The following is a 20,211-nucleotide window of genomic DNA, read 5'->3' on the forward strand; positions in this document are numbered from 1 at the left end:
CTGGCACTGATCAGCACTTACAGTATTTGACATCTATCTGTAGGATGCATGCTTACACACTATTAACAATGTCCTTTAGTACTTCAAGCTCATCAAAAAGAGTGAAAACTTTTCAAAAGTGTTCTGAAGTACTGTGTAAATGGTGCGTTTCTCATATTGCAAACATTAAAGTAAAGGGAAACCACACATAAACAGGAAACCTTACACAAAGACAAAAACAACAGACTTCACTTCCCCTCCCTAAATGCAGCAGCCACAATCTTCTCGGCATCAGCCGCCATTTCGTCGATGGCGCCGTTTAAAGCTTGCAGCATGGCAGTGAAGGAGCGGCTGGCAGAACGGGCATGTCTGGGCATCGCCATCTCCACCAGCTTCGACGAAACCGTGGCCAAGTCCTTTTCTGCCGCCGCCAGACGCCTTTTCACTTCCCCTTTAGTGACCTCCACTGACAGAACACAGGTCCGCAGCACTTTAAGTCCCGCCGGTTCCATTCCTCGCTGTCGGGCCAGTCGCTCGACCGATTCATCATCCAGGCACAGAGATAATTGTGCTTTGCTTAGAATCCGCACTGCTACACTTGAGTCCACCATGGAGGCCACAAAGGGAACGGGGATAGCTGACACCCCGCCAGATAGCGAGGCAGCTGCCCATACTAGTGCTTTGAATGCCTCCTTTTTCTGGGTGACCAGGGTGGAGGTAAGCGTCGGGAGAGCCAAGAGAAGTGCGTGGGCTCGGATCTCTGGAAGGTCTATTCCCATGTCCTCCAACAGGCCGGGGAAGTCAAACTTCTCCAAGGTGGAGGGTCGCACCAGGTAGACTTTAGGCAGTGCCACACCCTGTGATGTCAGCGCTTCTAAACTGGCTTTCCTCTTTTCTTCTAGGTTTGTTTCGGTGCCTTTTTCTGAAGCTAAGAGAATAAAGTACACTGTTTGTCGCTGTTGTGACCGGGCCTCGAGAAACACCGCCACGCTGTTGGTTTGGGGCGCCTGGTTGAACGTGATGAAGACGGCGTTGTAGCGGGCGAACTTAACTCTGTCCATGTATCCGTTGGGTTCAAATGGAGAGGTGGATGGAACAGGTGGCAGATCCCACAGGCGAAAGTCAGGGTGTTTAGGGCTCGGGTAGCCTGCCACCTCATCCGGGGCAACGGGGGATTGAGACGGCGCTGCTCCATCGTCCCCCGAACTGAGGCCACGTAGGGAGTTTATGAAGGTGGCCTTTTCATCCCCACGGTCCCCTATCACAGCTAAGTTGATCCGGCTGATCAGGAGATCTTCCACTGCATCCTTGACATCTGATAACTTATTGTGCTCTATGGACTCTTTGAGGGTCTCAAGGAGGTTCAGGCTTCTGAAAACATCAGCCATTTCTGTGGAAAGACAGAGATTGATAATATACTGTGACAAACAAAGCATTAAAACTGATTGACTTTACCACACTGGTAAGTGTAACAATAGACATGATGACATCTAACATATCAATAAAAATAGATAAAAGTGGCAACTTTTCAAATGGTACTTTGCAACATAATCCTAGAATAAATCTTAAAGCTTATTGTATTTCTCGTGTAACTGGAAACCTGCTTATTCACCACTGGTTAAATAAGAAACAATAAAAAAAGAAACACACCCCTTGTCCAATGGGATGGGTGCTGGATCAAAGAAATATCTAACAGAATTAAAACAGATAGATCTGCACATCAAGTACCTCCCGTTATAAGGCTTTTTATTGCTGACAGCAATTTATCTGTTTTAATTCTAGAACACATTTTCAAACCTGTAATGAAGGTTTCACACATAAAAGCAAATATCACAAGCTAAGGTCCGTGTACAAATCATGAAGTGAAAGGTTAGAAATGCATTGCTGTCAGTTATCAGTTTTACTCTTTTTACAGGAGTTCAGAAATTTTGCAATTTTTAAAGCAATCAATTACAATTATTTTTCTGGCAATGCAAAGTTTCGATTCAACACAACACTGCACATATACTCACCGGCGGATCTGGAGGAGAAGCAGCCCTGCGGGTGAAGTATTTGTTCTCAGTTGTCAAATGTTGATTCTTCGGCAGCTCTGAATTCTGAACCAGCAGCGTCAGGTTGATCTATTTAAAGGTGTCCGTCCAGCTAGTGGAACATTCTAATCCTGTTAGCTCAGCCTTAATCCAAAATCACTTAAAGCGCATTCATGCACACTGTGCGTGAATGTAAAGCTATCTGCTTTCATGTACAAGAAGGCACACACATTCATGAGCGTATAAATAAAGACACAAGCATAATTAATGCTAGAATCTTACATTATTATTATTACAGGTCAAATCTTTACTAACAAGCACAACCGTTCTCCAGACAAGAAAAGATTCCACAATTCATCAGTATGACCATATAGGACCTTAAAAAACATTTACTACTTTTGTTCTCCTCACTGTCCACAATGATGAGATATGGGGCAGCCTGATTGTCGGATAGTTAAGGTGCTTCCCACATTGTTCAATTAAACCACGGAAATGATGAAAGACTACCTTTTTGTAATTTTGGTATGAAGACTTGTGTAAGGTTGGAAAACAACCCAGAAAGCGCAATCAGCAATGTTACAGTTTCATTTTCTTTTCATTAACATTGAAAGCTGTTACACGGATTTGGTGTTTCTCCACACAGGCCTTACGAAGGCATTGACCATAAAGAGGAACAACGAAGTAATAATTAAGTTGAGGGATTTATGCATACTGTATGTGAGACTCTTATGAGTAAAGCTGCACAGTTTAGCTTTCTTCTCTTTTTATTTTAAGAGGAACCCAGAATGCAAAACATCTGACACCTGGTTGATGTTTCGGGTGCTATTTTAGGCTCACATCCTCTTACACAATGGTTTCCTGTCTTTTTGAAAGCAGAAGAGTTGTGAGTTCAGGTTTACAGTATGTGAGTTCATTTTGAAAAACAAAGCGATTGGACTTGAAATCAAAACCTAAAAAATGATCTAAAGGCCAATATCAGATGAAATGAAATGTACACAGTGATGTCAGCAGCGTGACTCCGCTCTAAACAGACTCTTCCTCTCAGAACTCTTCTACCTCTATCCTCTTTGTGGAAACAACGTTAATGCAAAGTATTGTCTCCTCTTGTTAGACTAACACAATTCCATGCAGTTATAATCTCACAGTAATATGCATCATATATCCTTTAGGGAATTTGTATCTATGGCAGTTGCACAATCAATAAGAAAAAAAGATGCTGGTCATCTTGAGACACATCTTGTGTCACAGAATGCGTTCCTCATTTTAGCTTCAGCTTTTTTGAAAGCACTTCTGTATTTGTATAATGTGCTGAGGTATGGCATCACTGTATTTTCAGTGTCTCTGGTAACTTCCTGTTCTCACATTGGGCTCCTACACTTCGACCATATTCAGTTAATTAGCTCACTGCTAATACTGAGAGTAAGGTTGATTTCTACTATAAAGTATCAACAAGAACTGTTCTGGAGAATATTTTTGAAGTCACATTAAATTGTTTATTTTTTCTCTCTAAAGAATTAACGTAAATTCTCCTCACCAAAATGATGTACACAGAGTGACTCTGACAGTAAAATAAAATAACAGACACGTTTTCTGTTGCTGGAATGAGCGTTTATTTGTCCACAAAGCTGAAAAGCAGTAAAAAGAACAGAGCTGCACTTGCAAACATAAGGGCACTAGTGATCCAGCAGAGCACTTAGGATACAGACATATTACCACTGAGAGGCATCTCAGTTTAAATATTTCATATAAAAGCATTTAAATAAGCTATTGTCAAACAAATGATGGAAATATTTAGGGTTCAGTGTGTCACCCTGCAATTACTGGACAACTCGGTCACTTTACTTCATGAGCCACAGCTACACATATTGTGGCTTTAAATAAAAGTTCAAAACAAAAGTGCTCTTTGGTACAAAAAGAGCTGCATTGCCCCCTCAGTGCGCGACAGTACCGCGTTATTATGAATTCCACTGTGTAGCTTTCAAGTGCTAGGATTGGCCAGATGTCGGCGGTTTGTTCAGGTCTCCTCTCCTTTCTGCCACGACCCCTTTAAACACACCTCTGCGTAACATCTGTCTGCTTCTTTTAAGTTATAAATCTGCAAGTACTGACAACAGATGTATTCACACATCCATTTCAAACTTCTCCTCGTCACCTACAAAGCTCTATATAACATGGCCCCCTCTTACCTATCTACACTACGACACGTACCCTCAGATCATCGACTGCAAACCTCACGCCCACAACAAAGGACCGAGCACTGGACCCGGGGTGACGGGGCCTTTTTCCTGCTGCTGCCCCACCCTCTGAAACTCTCTTCCCAATCACATCCAGACTTCAGGTTCACTCCCTTGCCTAAATCACTAAATCACTCAAAACACACCTTTCCAAGTCTTCTTTTACCATTTAACTTGTCTGTCATTCCTGCTTATTTGTATATTTCTATGATGTGTGTTTTTAAATATTTCTCTCTATTTCATTCCCTTTGGAAAGTGTCTGAGTTTTTTGAAAAGCACTTATTAAATAAAAAGTATTATTATTATTATTTATGTTTAATTTTCAATGAATATGTATACACGCTTTCCTTTCTGTAAAAGGAAATCTACTTCGGCCTCTCACACACACACACACACACACACACACACACACACACACACACACACACACCAGCATCACATCTAAAACATGAGTTTCTGCACTATATCGACCCTCTCTTGCACTAAAGCTCATGTTTAATGTAATGCTTGTCTCACTGCATACTATGTCACGTCTGTCTACGTTGAATCACCTGTCGTGTTTTTGTCTTGCTTCCCCCAATTTAAAAAAAATGAAAGAAACTAATTGTTAAGTCACTCCACCAAGTCACACAGTCCGTCTATCTCGCCCATTATTTCTTTCACATTTGAGTACACGGCCACATCCTCACCTCCCTCCTCCTCCTTTGGCATACTCTCTTTTGTCTCCTTATCTTCCCCTATCATCACCTCCTCCTCTTCACTGCCCTCCACCATGTCACTGGCCTGAGCACCATCGTCTTGTCTCTCCTCTGTTTCTTTCTTCTTATTAATCTCGGCATACTCTGTATCTGTGGTCTCTTGCGTATCCTCTGCCCCTGTGGGACTCTTCCTTTTCACCAAGGAAAAGTCGATGTCAGAGTACTCCACCTCTCTCGGTTCCACGTCACCGTCAGGGGCCGATTGCCCAGCAGCCCGAGCTCCTCCTTCAGATTCCTCTTGGCCATGGGTCCCATCGTCTTCCACTCCTTGACCAGCGCCGATCTGTCAGGTGCAATTCAGAAATTAGAAATCATCTGTCAACTCTAAATCCAGGCTACAACTGGTTCCTACTCAAATCTGTAAGGTTTGAAATTGTGCTTGAAACACTTAAAAACTGAAACATGAAACTATTTCATCCGTAAGCCGTTAAAATGATCATGACTGTTTTTATCTTCATTGTTAAGAGAAGCTGCTGTGCGATAATGCAGCGCCGTCCTTTTAAAATCAGTCTATACTTACAACCGCATTGCGGTGCAACAATAAGAGCACTCCGACAGTGTGAAAGTAGGTGAAACAAAAGAAGAACAATAGCAATGCATGTCTCCTCACAAGACTAATCTTTCAGCAAACATTTAATTAAAATGTAAGTAATATATTGTACACAGTAGTAGGCAGCTGTGTTAACATAAATACCAGTGGAACAGCTTGAGTAGTCACCATCTTCAGAGCCTCAGCCATATTACCAGAGTTCTTCCGTTTATTTCTGGTGAGAAAATTAAGTAAACAACAACAAATGTTACAAATTTACAAGCAATAATTATTTAATTAAAATGACTCTTAAAAGTGTTTTTTTTTTAAATAAAAAAGGCCAAACATGTGATCTGCGTTGCGTTACCAAAACACTAAAGACACAATCCTCACAAGACAATCAAATTCAAGCAAGTGTCCAGCCTATGCAAACTGATTATGTATACTACATTTATATATTCATATATTTATATATGCCTTTATTTTGGAAGGACACATTAAAAAATGTTTGCACAATATCTTGGAATAAGGTTAGCATTAATTAACATACGTATCATGATTTGCTGTAAAATGGATTGAGTATGCTAAAACACATGTGGTCCTTAATGACATGAATAATGCCGAGAATGTTTATAAAAAAATAAAATAAAATAAAGAAGAGGAATGCATGGATGTCAAAAAGATCAAATATATTTAAAAAGGGTACCTGCAGCATTTCATGGTGAAGCAGCAGCAGATGGTTGCTGAAAGGAGTATCCCCATCAAAAACGCAATGATGGCTTGCGGCTGTATGAAGGTTATTAAAAATGCGTAGAGTAGATCTGGAATGGAGAGGAACGAAAGTCGTGATTGCTGCTGCTTCATAATAAAAATATATTTATAAAAAAGTATTGAAAATGTCATAAAGTAGTGGTCTAGAGTCGGGGAGGTTTTGTATTTTTTAAAACTTACCGTCTTGTTTTAACTCATTTATTCTGACTGTGAGGTTATTCTTTGCTTCCCCAATTTCATTGCTGCTGACACACTCAACAGTGGTGTAGTCGTGGTGTTTTACAGACACAGTGGAGCTGATGACTGTGGTGCTTGACTTATTGGTGATGACAGAGTACTCAGTGTGAGTCTCCAACATCGGCCATGTGATGGTGGGTAAAGGAAACCCTTCACTGATGCACACACAGGTCAGGACCTCCGACTGAACCTCACATGCAGAGATACTTAAGAGCTTTGGAAGAACTGCAAACACAAAAGAAGAATCTCAACAACATAGCAAAGAATAAAGAAAAACAATATGAACATCTTTCCATCTACAGCCGACTTACATTTCACGTTTACTTCAGCAGGTGTAGTCAGAGTGGTGATCTGGTGCTCTGCTGTACAGATGTACTGTCCAGAATACTCTGCTGTCACATTAACGATGACAAGAGCAGCTGATCCGGTGTCGTTCTGCAGGACGATTACATTTTCACGTTGCACGGTTTTGTTGGAGTTAAGTTTGGTCCAGGTGATAACAGAAGGAGGGAAACTTTCAACACTGCAGGTTAGATTTAGAGCATCGCCCTCTTTAACTGTTGTCATTCCGGTGATCACAGGTTTCTTCACATCTTTAGGACAAAATTTTGGACAAACTGTTAGAATTTGTCTGACAAAATTATTATCCCAAATATGTGGCTCCAAGCTGAGGCTGAAAACCACCTCAATAATTGTGAAACCTTTTTCATAAAATGATTATGTTGGTTAGAGCCCAATATGTAAGATAACAACTCCATCCAGACACAACAGATAGTATTAAAATAGAAGAAAAGCTGTTCACTTTGTATTAAAGGTATAATATGTCGTCACATTGTCAGTTGCTGTTTCCAAAGACAGCACTCAAAATGTGCCCTTTCTGCATATGTGTAAAATCCAACACACTTTAGAAAACCATCAAAAATGACTAGACAACAAATATTAGATAGTAAATAAGGTGAGAATGAAGTGCAGTGTATGTGTTATACTCACAGGTCACATTCAGAGTCACTGTCTCCTCTGTAGTGATGTTGTTTGTGAAGCTGACCTTACAGGTGACGTCGGTGCCGTGCTGTTCAGCTGAAGAGTTAAAGGTCAAAGTTGAGCTGTGTCTCTGTGTGACAGCAGTCAGATCCTCAGTATGGACAGCAGTGATGTTTCCTGTGATGTGAGAGTCCTTCTCTCCTGCTCCGCTCCACGTCCAGGTGATTTTAGGACCAGATCCAGAGCAGAGACCAGGAGCAGTGCAGGTCAGTGTGGTCTGCTGTCCCTCTGTCAGAGGAGGAATCATCACTGTGGGCTTCTGGGTCAGACCTAAAGGAGAGCAGTCGATGAGTGGAATCAGGTGAGCAGCCTGAAGGTCACCATTCACTGATGTTCAGGCTAAAATAATCTGATACTTTGTTAAACATCTTGATGGGGCAATAAGTCAGAGTTCTATCAGGAGTTTTATTCTACTGTTTGCCCACAGAGGTTGACAAATGCCAAACATTATTTCATTATTATTCCATTAAAACTTTAAATACATTGAATATGTTGAATAGAATGAACATCTTCACTGTATGTATTTGTTGTAGCTCTTCATACCTTTAACAGAGACATTTGCTCTTGGAGAGAATGTAAATCCATCGTTTTTCCCATTTCTCTGAACTCTGAATTGATATGATCCAGAGTCTGACTCAGTGACGTCATTGATGATGATGCTGCAGTTCTTCTGTCTCAAGTCAAGCTGCAACAGTGAAACTCGTCCCATAAACCCAGACTGAACTTTGTTGTTGTTGTTAGTGTGGAGTATCACGTCTGAATCACCACATTTTGTTTTAGATGCTTCACATTTGTACCACACCATATGTTTGGGTGTAAAGTCATCAGCAGTGGTGAAAGAACACGGTATCACAACACAGAGTCCAGCCTCTGCTGTTATTTCTCCTTCACTGAGAGTGATACAGTATCCTCTGTCACAGTTAGGTTTGCTCCTCACTGATGCACCTGTTAATAGAAACAGTGAGACAAAAACAGGGACAGGAGACATTTAAATCTTGATAATACATGAATTGTTATGTTTAATAAATTCTCAAGAAAGGCTCCTACTCGGACTGTTTTGTTTTAAATAACTGCTGTTGTAAGCAAAAAAACAAAACTTATATTAACTTACATCCAACATATTTCTTTACACATCATTTTGGTGAACAAGTCAAATACTGTAGTCAATAGATGCTTTGAGTAAAGCTTCTAATAAAGACATATATCACAGCAAATTGTATCTATTTTGTTCATATCTTTTATTGTTGGCATCATAACAAGATTATAATAAAAGATGCATACCTGGGTCAGCAGTGATGTCTCTCACAGAGAAGAGCAGAGTCGTCCAGATGAGAACAAACATCCTGATTCTGATGATTGAGACAATCAGTGTCTTTTCCTTTCAGAAGTACAAACATTCAAATGTTTAACTTTATGAAACCGGAGCAGAAAAATCTTGATGGTTGACAGCACAGATTTAAATACATGAGGTTGCAGGTTCAGGTTGTCTGTAAATGTGGCTAACATCATCTTCAGGGTTGTGATTCCCACAAAATGTTTTATTTCCAAGAACTTTTTAATATCTTTTCCATAAAACTGCTCAATAAATAAACAGAAATGATCTGTGTCAGCTTTATCTATAACCCCTCCCCCAACCACAATGAAATGCACACAACAGTAAGTAAATAAGTAAACAAGGAATTCTAAAAAAACATTTCATGACATTAGTAAGGAGTCAATGGCTTCTACTGTTTCTATTTACTATTAAAAAGATGATTTAAAAAGCAGGGTAAAGGTTGTGTTTTACCTCTTTTTGTCTTGTTCTCTTCTCTTCTCACCACAGTGATCTCTGCTGAGAGTCTCTGCTCTGAACTGACTCTTCCTCTCTTCGTCTTCCTTTTGTCACTCGTTCCTCTTTGTGCTACAACAATTTTAAAGGAAGTTTCTCTTCACATTGCTGGCCACACTCACACATCTCTAAAATGTGTGCATATGTTGATATAAATATATACTGTGTATCAAGTTGATAATGTGCAACTTTAACGCTGAATAATAAAACGTGACTGTCTTGCTTTTTTTTTTCTTCAGGACTGTAAATGTGTGAGGAACTCTGAGAAAGGGGAAGTACCATATGTGTTTGAGAAGATTGTGTCACCTTAAGAAACCAAATATCTCATCTACCAACTATGCTTCTACATCGTAATGCACAAAACAATACATACATGTGCATATAGGATGGTGAATGTGCTTACATGTGAATGGTCTGTACTACAACTGCCGTCTCTAATAAAGTGCATGAAATACCAGCAGATAAAAAAATAAAATATTTGTTTTAATCCTAGTTCTGAATTCAACTGCAAGAAGCTCCATATTTGTAGCAGTATGGTTTTTATGGTTTATTGTGTAACAGTTGTGTTCTCAGAAAAGTCTCTGAAGTGATTATTCATTTAAACATTGCCTTACATGGCATCACTGTATTCTTTCTAATAACGTCCTGTTGACACTTTGAGATGGTAGATTATGACTATAACTATATTTAACTGGCTTCATATTTGTCCTCATCTGTTTCTATATGTCTGCATATTCAACACTCACTACAGAACCTGTCAACATTGCAGAATGTATCAGAAGGAAAAAAGGTTTTGTTCTCACGGAAAACTCATGATTTCATCTCAAACATACATATTTAAAAGAAGCCAAGTTGAACCCTGTAACATATTAAAAAGAGAAGTAATCTATGACTTCCTAATTTGTCTAAATTAGAGACAAATTGGGTCAAACATTGTATCAGTTTGAAAAAACAGATCAATCCAAAAAGCTAAATTAAATTAAAAATGGCATACTGATCTGCAATTTGTTGTTTAACAATTCTTCATATTTTATAAAATAATGAATGCATGAATCCACACCAGTTTAAAGGAGAGTGTAAATATTTGTATTAACATGCATATGTACATCAACATTTCTGCAATTGTTGTTCCTGTTCACACTGGCCCTGAAGACATCCCATCATAATTCAATTCCACTGTAATAGATTGAGACAAAATCTACAGTTTTGTGACAACATGCATCATTAAATTCAGCTGAAGCTAAAATGAAGCTTCAGCTGTCTGAGTTAGAAAGCTCCACATCTACAAAAGCTCTTTTAAGTATGAAATGTGCTCTGTGTTACTACCCTCCACTGCAAATCAGCAAAAAGAAGGTTCCCTATCTTTTACACTGGAATTGCTTTAGGAAGGGATTAATATATCTTTCAATATATATTCCAGTATTATATTGAGACAGAATTGTCAACATTTCAACCTATCCTTTGAGTTTCTTTGCTGCAGATACTTTAAATGAAAATCAAACAACATTAATACACAACAGCAGCGGTGCTTTAAGCTAAATGCTAACTTACTTACAATACAATGCTAGCATGCTATCATTTGCTAATTGGCATTAAACAAAACATACAGCGGAGTCATTAGTTTTGCAGGTATTTTGGTCATATGTTAAAACGTTTAGGGATAACCAATGTTAATAACATGTTATCCTGAGGTGGACATATATGTCTCCACCAGATTTCATGGCAATCCATCCAATAGTTTAGACAGTTCATAGAAAACCACATGCCAACCTGATGGTGGAGCAAAGGAAAAGTCACTGATGAACAAAGTCATTGGGATGCATCCCCTGGGAAACATGATAAACACTTAATGGGAATCCATCCAAAAGTTTGGAGGTATTTCAGTCTGGTCCACAGCGGTCAGACAAACCAATCAACAGACTGATGTTGTCATAGAGACACGCTGAGATAGAGACACCTCTTACCTACACAGGGTGAAAGTGAGGCTTCATTTTGACCTCAGACAGAGAAATGTGGGCCACTCAGAAGAGCTTTGGGCCGACCAGAGAAAGACTGAAGGCACATGTTTATCCTAGTTAAATAATATGTTTTTTAACAAAAGCACACTTCAGCTCTCAGAAGCAGAGAGGACGGAGGTGCTTGTCCCTTTAAACGCCAGTCGAGGAATGGCGGATCAACTTCTTCATGGATGTGGGTGCTCTTATCTGGCACGTCTATGAAAAGTCAACACATTTAAGCTCAATAACACTTGAATGAATGGATGGACAAAGCCCCTAACATGTGGAGGTGTGAAGCGTCTCCGTCCCTTCGCCACAGGCTGAATGTGGCGTTTGCAGACCGCAGCTGTTAGAAACCGTTCACAGGACCGCCATTCATTCACTGGAATAACAATCCATCATCAGTCCGTTGCATCAATCCATCACAACTGACGAGAGCAAAGAAACTTTATCCTCAAGCAACTCCACAATGCAACAGTCCTCAAATCTCAGACATTATATCCTTCACGTTGGAGTACACCGCAACGTCGTCCCCGTCGTCCTCTTCAGGAACACAAGGTGTCGTCTCTTCATCCTCCGTGCCCATCTCCCCCTCCAACACATAACCTTCCTCTTCGCCATTGTTTTCCATTTCCTCTTTTACTTCTTTCTTAATTTCAGCATACTCGGTCTCTGTGGTTTCTTGCTTCTTTGCTGCATCCCTGGCAGTCTTTCTTCTCAAGACGGAGAAATCAATGCTGGCGTACTCCACATCTTTAAGTCCACCATTGAGATCAGGGGCTGCTCGTTCTGCTGCCGCAGCTCCTTCTTCTCCTTCAGCCAACTCTTGGTAGAAGGTCTGATCATCGTCGGCTGCTTGACCAGCATCGATCTGTCAGGAACAACGTCATTTATACAACTCATTCAGCAGCTGCTACACAAATTAAATAGTAGCGTTTAAAAAAAAAATCAGCTTGAAGCTGCTTGGCTTTGAGCTGACTAAAGTTTTCAAAAAGACAACGAGTGTAACCCATAGATATGCCCATAGACTGTGTAACTAGCCTCTACAATGAAGGGTTTAAACAATTAACTGAAGCAAAGCTATTCTTAAAAGGTCACATATAAATAATAAAGCAGGGTGTAGGGTTAGCATTACAGGAATTGGATCACAGAATATCAGCTGAACAAACTATGGACTGACAGATTACAGTCTAAACCGCTATAATCTATTCACTGAGCAGCCTGCAGAGGGCCCAAAGCAAAAAGGCTGTCCAAAATATTTAGAGACCAGATATGAGCACCGTTATAGTTCCATAATAGTTCAGGGTTACAACAATATTTCCCCTCACATTTAACACTCTGGGGACTTCGACTTAATCGTTTAATTTTTCCTTCTTTTGGGGCAACAACTCTCAAATGTAAACAATACATTTGGTGTCCGAATTACTCTTTCTGTCTCTGTTAAAATAGTCATTTTTAGGAAAGAAGAAAAACATCAATATAACAGGTGATCCCAAAATGTTGAGCAGAATGAATATAAATACCAGTGGAGCCACTTGACTGGTCACCATCTCCACAGTCTCATCCAGATTTCTGGAGATCTTCTGATTTTTTCTGGAAAAATGTATTAAAGACAGTAATTATAGTAACAAATTAACATTCATTTCGACATATTATCCACAAACAACAGCCGGGAATTAATAGTTAATAATGAAATAGTGTACCTGTGGCATTTTGTGGCCAAACAGCAAAGGACTGCTGAAAGAAGAACCCCAATCAAAAAGGCAAGGATGACTTCCAGCCATGAAACCAGTTCTTTGGACTGAACTGCTATCAAGAGGAACAAAAGAGAAATGTCTGTCCATGTCTTTCTGAACGCTAATATGCAACATTTTATTTTTTTTCTGACAGCTTGCCCAATGGTTTGTCCAAATAGAAAAGGTCACAGTGAAATAATTAGGGTACTAAAGATGTCACAAGGCAGTGGTCTACATAGCTTCAGTGTTTTAGTTGAGAACACTTACCTTTTCCTTTTTCTAATATGGTCATTCGGATTTTGAGGTTTTCTTTTGCTTCCCCATTTTCATTGCTGCTGACACACTCAACAGAAGTGTTGCTGCGTTTTTTTACAGTTAGGGTGAGGGTGCTGTTGACTGTGTGGTTTGACACAGTGGTAAAGATGGAGTACTCAGTGTGGTTCTTCAACAGCGGCCAGTTGATGGTGGGTAAAGGAAAACCCTCACTGATGCACACACAGGTCAGGACCTCCGAGTGAACCACACACCCAGAGTTTTTTAAGATCTTTGAAACCCCTGTAAGCACACAAGCAGAATCACAAAGTCAAAACAAAATGCTGGCAGTGTGAACACGAACTTCCTTTAAGTACAGTCTACTTACGAGTCACTGTTACATCCGCATACGTAGTCACAGTCCTGTCCAGGTGTTGTGCTGTACACATGTACTGTCCGGAATCTTCTGTCGTCACATTTGGGATGACAAGTGTGGCTGATCCAGTGTGGTTCTGCAGGTCGGTGTCAAGTCCATTGTCCGGCTTTGTGTTGGAGCCAAGTACAGTCCATGTGATATGAGATGGAGGAAAACTCTCAACACTACAGGTTAAATTCAGAGCATCTCCCTCCTCCACTGTTGTATTACCAGTGATCAAAGGTTTCTTCATATCTGTGAAGCAAATCATGAAGAAAATATGTCAAGTTAAGACACGGTGAAGAGGTTGGAAACGGATACAAGATTTATTGTCATTGCATTCATGCGTCATCTGTAGTATGTTGTTATTTAAATACTACCACAGGAGGGCGCCAACATCTAAAGATGTTCAGACTCTACACACACTGGTTTAAACAGACAACACAAGTTTTTATGATTCTAAAGATTTGGCTCCAATTTTGCTGAGAACCACCTGGAAGTCTTCGCAATGCCTCAATAGATCCAAGGGCTTTAAAAAAAAACTAATTTCCATAAGAAGCTAAAGCAAATACTACATTTTTGCTGCAGACAAATATGTAATAAATGCCCATTGAGGTGTTCTCACATATATTTAAAGGTGAGGGGCAGTGAAGTCATTCAGAATTAACTTAGAAGACGTATCAAGGTTGTTCTCTGCTCTAAATATAGTTTAAAAGAAAAATACTACAATAAATGTTGTCTCAGAACAGCTGTAAAATGTACTTACATATGACTTTTACATCAACATCTGCCTCCAGGGTTTTATTCAGATATTCTGCGCTGCAGATGTAGAGTCCAGAATCTTCTGTTGTCACATTAGAGATGGAAAAAGTGCCGAATCCACTTTCTCTCTGCACGAAGGTCTCAGTGTTGTTCTGCCAATTTGTTTCTGTTGCATTTTGCATGTTTGTCTCAGAAGGTTTTGTCCACGTGATGAGAGATGGAGGGAAACTTTCAACACTGCAGGTCAGATTCAGAGTCTCACCCTCCTTCACACTTGTATTCCCAGTGATTTTAAATTCCTTCACATCTAAGAGACAAAATGACACAGTGTATTATATGGAGATGTGCCGATCATTCATAGCGGCACAGACAGTAATGTAACAGCCACACACGCGACATGTGTCGGAGAGTGAAGAAGACATAAAGCTCATTTGTCAAAACTTCATGTCTAAAATAAGCCGTGGAGCAAAAACCTTAAAAACATCTGGAACAACTAGCTTGATCTTGATACACTTATTATGTTGTAATTCATTCCCATGCATGCTGCTCAGAGTAATCACAGTGATTTGCTCGTCTGCAGACATCACAGAGCTAACAGCTAAGGTTAACAGAGGTTACAGTGCATCGTGGTGCGTTCAAGCTCTACTCAGATAAATTATAACACTATCGTGATGTGTTAAAATGTAGTTTTTGGCAAAGAAATTTAATGAAAACTGTTGTTTGAAGGAGACGATTTTACCTGAAAATAAAATAGGAATTGGAGAGGGAGCTATGACATGTTCAGCTTCCTAACACAAGCTTTAATCTGCTTATAACAACTTAATTAAAACTAGTAATGCCAAGATCTCGTTTTAATCAAAGCAAGCATTTCAATATGTATATTTTTACGTGTTGCCTTATCATTTGAATTGTGTGTTTTGTACTGATAACCACAATAGATGACAATAACAACGTAACATTTACGGGATGGTTGAAATATTTTTTGGGACGGTTCAGGGATGGTGAAAAAAAGAAAATAAGTCTGGAGCCTTGCGGTCAATAATATCTCTTAGAAAGAAAAACGGAATCAGCAAGAAAATTGCAATTGGTACATCTCTAGTATTATATATAAATATTAAAGCACCCCAAACTCACAACTTTCCTGTAAGAACACTGTTGATGTGATACAATTCCAGACAGCTCAGAAAAACATTAGAATTTACATGACAGCACATCTCAGAAAATATTTTAGATAGTAGAACGTAAAGGTGAGGATAAAGTGCAGTATGTGCTATACTCACAGGTCACATTCAGAGTCACTGTCTCCTCTGTAGTGATGTTGTTTGTGAAGCTGACCGTACAGGTGACGTCAGTGCCGTGCTGTTCAGCTGAAGAGTTAAAGGTCAAAGTTGAGCTGTGTCTCTGTGTGACAGCAGTCAGATCCTCAGTATCGACAGCAGTGATGTTTCCTGTGATGTGAGAGTCCTTCTCTCCTGCTCCGCTCCACGTCCAGGTGATTTTAGGACCAGATCCAGAGCAGAGACCAGGAGCAGTGCAGGTCAGTGTGGTCTGCTGTCCCTCTGTCAGAGGAGGAATCATCACTGTGGGCTTCTGGGTCAGACCTAAAGGAGAGCAGTCGATGAGTGGAATCAGGTGAGCAGCCTGAAGGTCACCATTCACTGAAGTTCAGGCTAAAATAATCTGATACTTTGTTAAACATCTTGATGAGGCAATAAGTCAGAGTTCTATCAGGAACTGATGCAGTTTCTACTGTTTGCCTACAGAGGTTGACACATGTGCAACATTATTTTATTATTATTCCATTCAGACTATAAATACATTGAATATGTTGAAGAGAGTGAACATCTTCACTGTATGTATTTGTTGTAGCTCTTCATACCTTTAACAGAGACATTTGCTCTGAGAGAGAATGTAAATCCGTCTTCTCTCCAAGTCGTGAAACCATTAACTCTGAGTTTATATGATCCAGAGTCTGACTCAGTGAGGTCATTGATGAAGATGCTGCAGTTCTTCTGACTCACGTCAGGCTGCAACAGTGAAACTCGTCCCATAAACCCAGACTGAACTTTTTTGTTGTTCTTGTTAGTGTGGAGTATCACGTCTGAATCCCCACATTTTGATTTAGATTGTTCACATTTGTACCACACCATATGTTGGGGTGTAAAGTAATAAGGAGTGGTGAAAGAACACGGTATCACAACACAGAGTCCAGCCTCTGCTGTTATTTCTCCTTCACTGAGAGTGATACAGTATGCTCCGTGACAGCGTGTTATTTCCCTCACTGATGTACCTGTTAATGGAAACAGTGAGAGAAACAGGGATCCAGGTTATTTTAATATACCAACCGAAAATAATATTTAATAAATTATGATTTAATAAATGATGGAGAAAGGCTATTACTATGCTTTTGCTTCATATAACTGCTGTTGGAAGCAGCGTTGATCAGACAACAAAACAGAATTTCTGTATTTAACTAAGTTTCTTTATCCATAATTAAATTGCAAAACAACATTTTAAATAACTATTTAATCAAGTCAGAGTTTCCAGGTATGTAAATGAATGCTGGGAGGAGCTCTACTAATGAGCTGGGAGGAGAACTAACTTGTAATTTGGCAGCATGTCAGGGAAACATAAGGACATTGATCATTATTGCTATCTATTTTGTTCACACTTCAGATCTCTAATGTAGGCATGATAACAGGATTATAATTAAGATGCATACCTGTGACAGCATTGTTGCCTCTCACAGAGAATAGCAGAGTCGCCCAGATGAGAACAAACATCCTGATTGTCGATGATTGAGACAGTCAGTCTCTCCCTCCACCGGACAAACTTTACACTAAAAGTGCAACAAACATTAGAGGAACTGAAGCAAAGGAAGCTCCACAGCTGACATCACAGATCTTAATACAGGATGTTGCACGTTCACTTATTCCATAGTTGCAACATCTGTTCTCAAAAAGATCCTTTAAACCGTAAGTAAACGTTTTAACAATAATCTTTACAGCAATCGAGCTTTGTGAAAACTGAACCTTTTACTGAATTCACCACCAACTCTGATGAACACAAATGAATACTCCCATCCCCAAGCATTATTTCTCAAGCATCGTCCACCTTTACTGAACCAGCAAATCCAGTAATGTCAAAAGACAATTGCAAGAATGACTCAGTTCAACAACTTACATTTACAGTGCAAAAATATATTTAAAAAATAACTATAAATGTTGTTTTTTTACCTTTTCCTGTCTCGCTCTCCTGCTCTCTTCTCTCAACAGTGATCACTGAGTGTTTCTTCCTTGAACTGATTCATCCTTTCTTCACTTTTCTATTTCTTCTCTGTTTGTGCAACAACTGGGTTTCAGGAAGTTCCCCCACTGCTGAGCAAAATGTCTCCTCTCCTGTGACCAACAGGCTTTTATACTCTCATACCTCATAATATCACGATATGTGTATATCTCTTATGAGAAATTTGCACCTTTAGCATCTAATGATGAAGTGTTTTTTGATTGCTTGTGTTTTTTAGATCATCTCCCCGACTGTGAAGTAATATGAAAGTTTTTGAAAAGGGAAGTACTTTAAATTGTTTTTTTTCCCCAAAAAATCTTGAAATCTTGAGAAACCACCAAACCATTTGAAGCACTAATCACTGTTTATGTGTTAATGTTGAACTACTGTATGTAGCGATTTTAATTGCTAAAGCAACTTACATACAGCTTAAGAGCTAATAAATGCAGTGAAAGTTGAATCATGAAGGTCAAATGTTAACATTGTTATAATCTTGTTTTAAAATGATAAATTGTGATGAATGAAGTGCATTAAGGACCAAGAGAGTCAAATAAAAAGCTTTCATCATTTCCTCATTACAAAGGAAGCCCTTCTGCATATCTGGTTTATAATTAGGCAATGTTTGTAGTTACTGTTCACAACAAAGTCAATGTAGTGATTATTCATTTTAACATTGCCATATACAGCACCACTGTGTTCTCCGTATCTCTGATATCTTCCCGTTTGCACTTGAAGGTGCGAAAACAATTTCTTGCAAAGCACTGGCTCGAATGCGTCTCAATCATTTACTATATGTCTGATGCCTCATAGCAGAACCTGTAGAAATGGATGAGTTACCAGAGGTTAGAAAGACAGACTGCAAATCTGTCTCAACCAATAAATCTGCGTATTAATAATCATCGTAACAATCAATTGTGAAATCTTAATTGAATCTAGGCTAGGGTAAAACCTTGTATATGGCTTGACTGTACATGGTCAATGGACTAGTGTCTATAATGTGAATTCCTGGATGTTGAATGTTCATCTGTAATTTGCTGTTGTGGTCCCAGTAATGTTTGTCCTTAAAGTGCATTTGTCTAAAGTGTTATTGTTCTACTTCAGTCACTGTGTGTGTTCATGTCCCAGGCAGCCAAACTGTATTTGTATTAATATAAAGCGGCCACGAGATGGCAGTAGCTACATTTAAAGTACCGTAAGAGAACCATTGAAGTGGCTGAATATTCAACATGTTCCTGCTACTGTTTCACAAGAAAGGCCTTGTATGTAGAGATTACGTCCACTGAAACGCTAACAAGCTTTTAATTTAAAATGAATACAGTAAGTTTGTACTAACAGGATAATGCAATAACAAAATATGTAATAGGGCAATCTGAAGCAGATCAGAAAAGAAGGAAGCTTCATACTAAATATCACCAAATAAACAATCAAACACAGTGAATCAGAATTAAATTCCTGTCTCTAATATAAGCCTGTTTCAAATAAAGCCTTGTTCCCTCTTCTTTCGAGGTACATATAAATGGCAAACGGCTAAATGTTATTGACAATTCTTGAAAATCACATTCAGGGAAAAGGCATATAAACTGAGAAAACATGGAGAAGTGAGACAAGGTCCTTAAAAGGGACGCAAAATGTGACCGTCAAACCATATATGGTTTATCAACTTCAGGTAACATCTAGATAAGATACGGCATTTTCAAAGTTTACGATTACATCAAAATGTGCAGTATCACACATCAAATACATGACTCACATATCGTAGACATCTATGGGATGCAAATAACCAACATGTAGCCATTTGCTTACAAAGCAAATCCCAACACGTACCAACTACCTGCTACAAACTATCAGAAATCACATCATATTATTTGGATGAATTGACCACATATTGGGAATCTTAAGGGTTACTTTCCCGCCTGAAAACATATTAAAACTTAATTACGTGACATATTAATAGCTTTTATTAACAGTAGTCCTACTCAAAACTTTCTTTCTATTAAAAACGGTTAATACTACACAATAAAAGTCTTGCATTCAAAGTGAAAGAGAGGCATTATCAGCACAATGTACTTAAATGTACTTAACGTCTGTTCAAGGCGGAGCTTTCATTTCTATGATGGTGGATATTTTAGTGAATATTAATGAATCATATTTGAATTGTTATATTTAGAGTAAAATCTGAAACAGAACCAGGAACATCTTCCTGTCAGGTAAATGTATTGGTATAAGGTTTTCCTCTGAAGTACAAGTATGTGTCGCAATGTTCCACAATAAAAGTCTTGCATTCAAGATTGTGAAGTATAAGTACACAGTAAGTAGTATATAGCTGACGTACATATTTTATAATTACTTAAGGGTCC

General features: G+C 39.1%; 3 protein-coding genes across 4 annotated transcripts; all 3 read right to left on the bottom strand.

Moving 5' to 3' along the window:
• Positions 1-227: 227 nt before the first annotated feature.
• On the bottom strand, positions 228-1,367 carry irgq2 (immunity-related GTPase family, q2; the record flags this gene model as incomplete). Its single annotated transcript, XM_079164823.1, has 1 exon — positions 228-1,367. The coding sequence occupies one exon, from the start codon at positions 1,365-1,367 to the stop codon at positions 228-230; it is 1,140 nt and encodes a 379-aa protein (XP_079020949.1).
• Positions 1,368-3,610: 2,243 nt separating this feature from the next.
• Positions 3,611-8,921, bottom strand: LOC306699715 (sialic acid-binding Ig-like lectin 5; the record flags this gene model as incomplete). Its single annotated transcript, XM_079164436.1, has 8 exons — positions 3,611-5,284; positions 5,720-5,765; positions 6,237-6,351; positions 6,482-6,763; positions 6,850-7,131; positions 7,529-7,849; positions 8,123-8,524; positions 8,861-8,921. The coding sequence occupies 8 exons, from the start codon at positions 8,919-8,921 to the stop codon at positions 4,856-4,858; spliced, it is 1,938 nt and encodes a 645-aa protein (XP_079020562.1). The 3' UTR covers positions 3,611-4,855.
• A 1,555-nt stretch (positions 8,922-10,476) lies between these two features.
• On the bottom strand, positions 10,477-17,851 carry LOC306700219 (myelin-associated glycoprotein-like). 2 transcript variants are annotated; one of them, XM_079165172.1, is made up of 10 exons: positions 17,806-17,851; positions 17,292-17,408; positions 16,449-16,859; positions 15,850-16,170; positions 14,574-14,876; positions 13,781-14,062; positions 13,408-13,695; positions 13,108-13,210; positions 12,928-12,997; positions 10,477-12,275 (listed from the first exon to the last, which is right to left on the bottom strand). In XM_079165172.1, the coding sequence occupies exons 2-10, from the start codon at positions 17,350-17,352 to the stop codon at positions 11,886-11,888; spliced, it is 2,229 nt and encodes a 742-aa protein (XP_079021298.1). In that variant the 5' UTR covers positions 17,353-17,408; positions 17,806-17,851; the 3' UTR covers positions 10,477-11,885. The 2 variants fall into 2 exon arrangements, with proteins under 2 accessions (XP_079021298.1, XP_079021297.1); XM_079165171.1 differs by having other exon boundaries at positions 13,108-13,213.
• Positions 17,852-20,211: the final 2,360 nt, after the last annotated feature.

Source organism: Pholis gunnellus, assembly GCF_910591455.1.
Source record: "Pholis gunnellus genome assembly, chromosome: 8".
Lineage (NCBI taxonomy): Eukaryota > Metazoa > Chordata > Actinopteri > Perciformes > Pholidae > Pholis > Pholis gunnellus.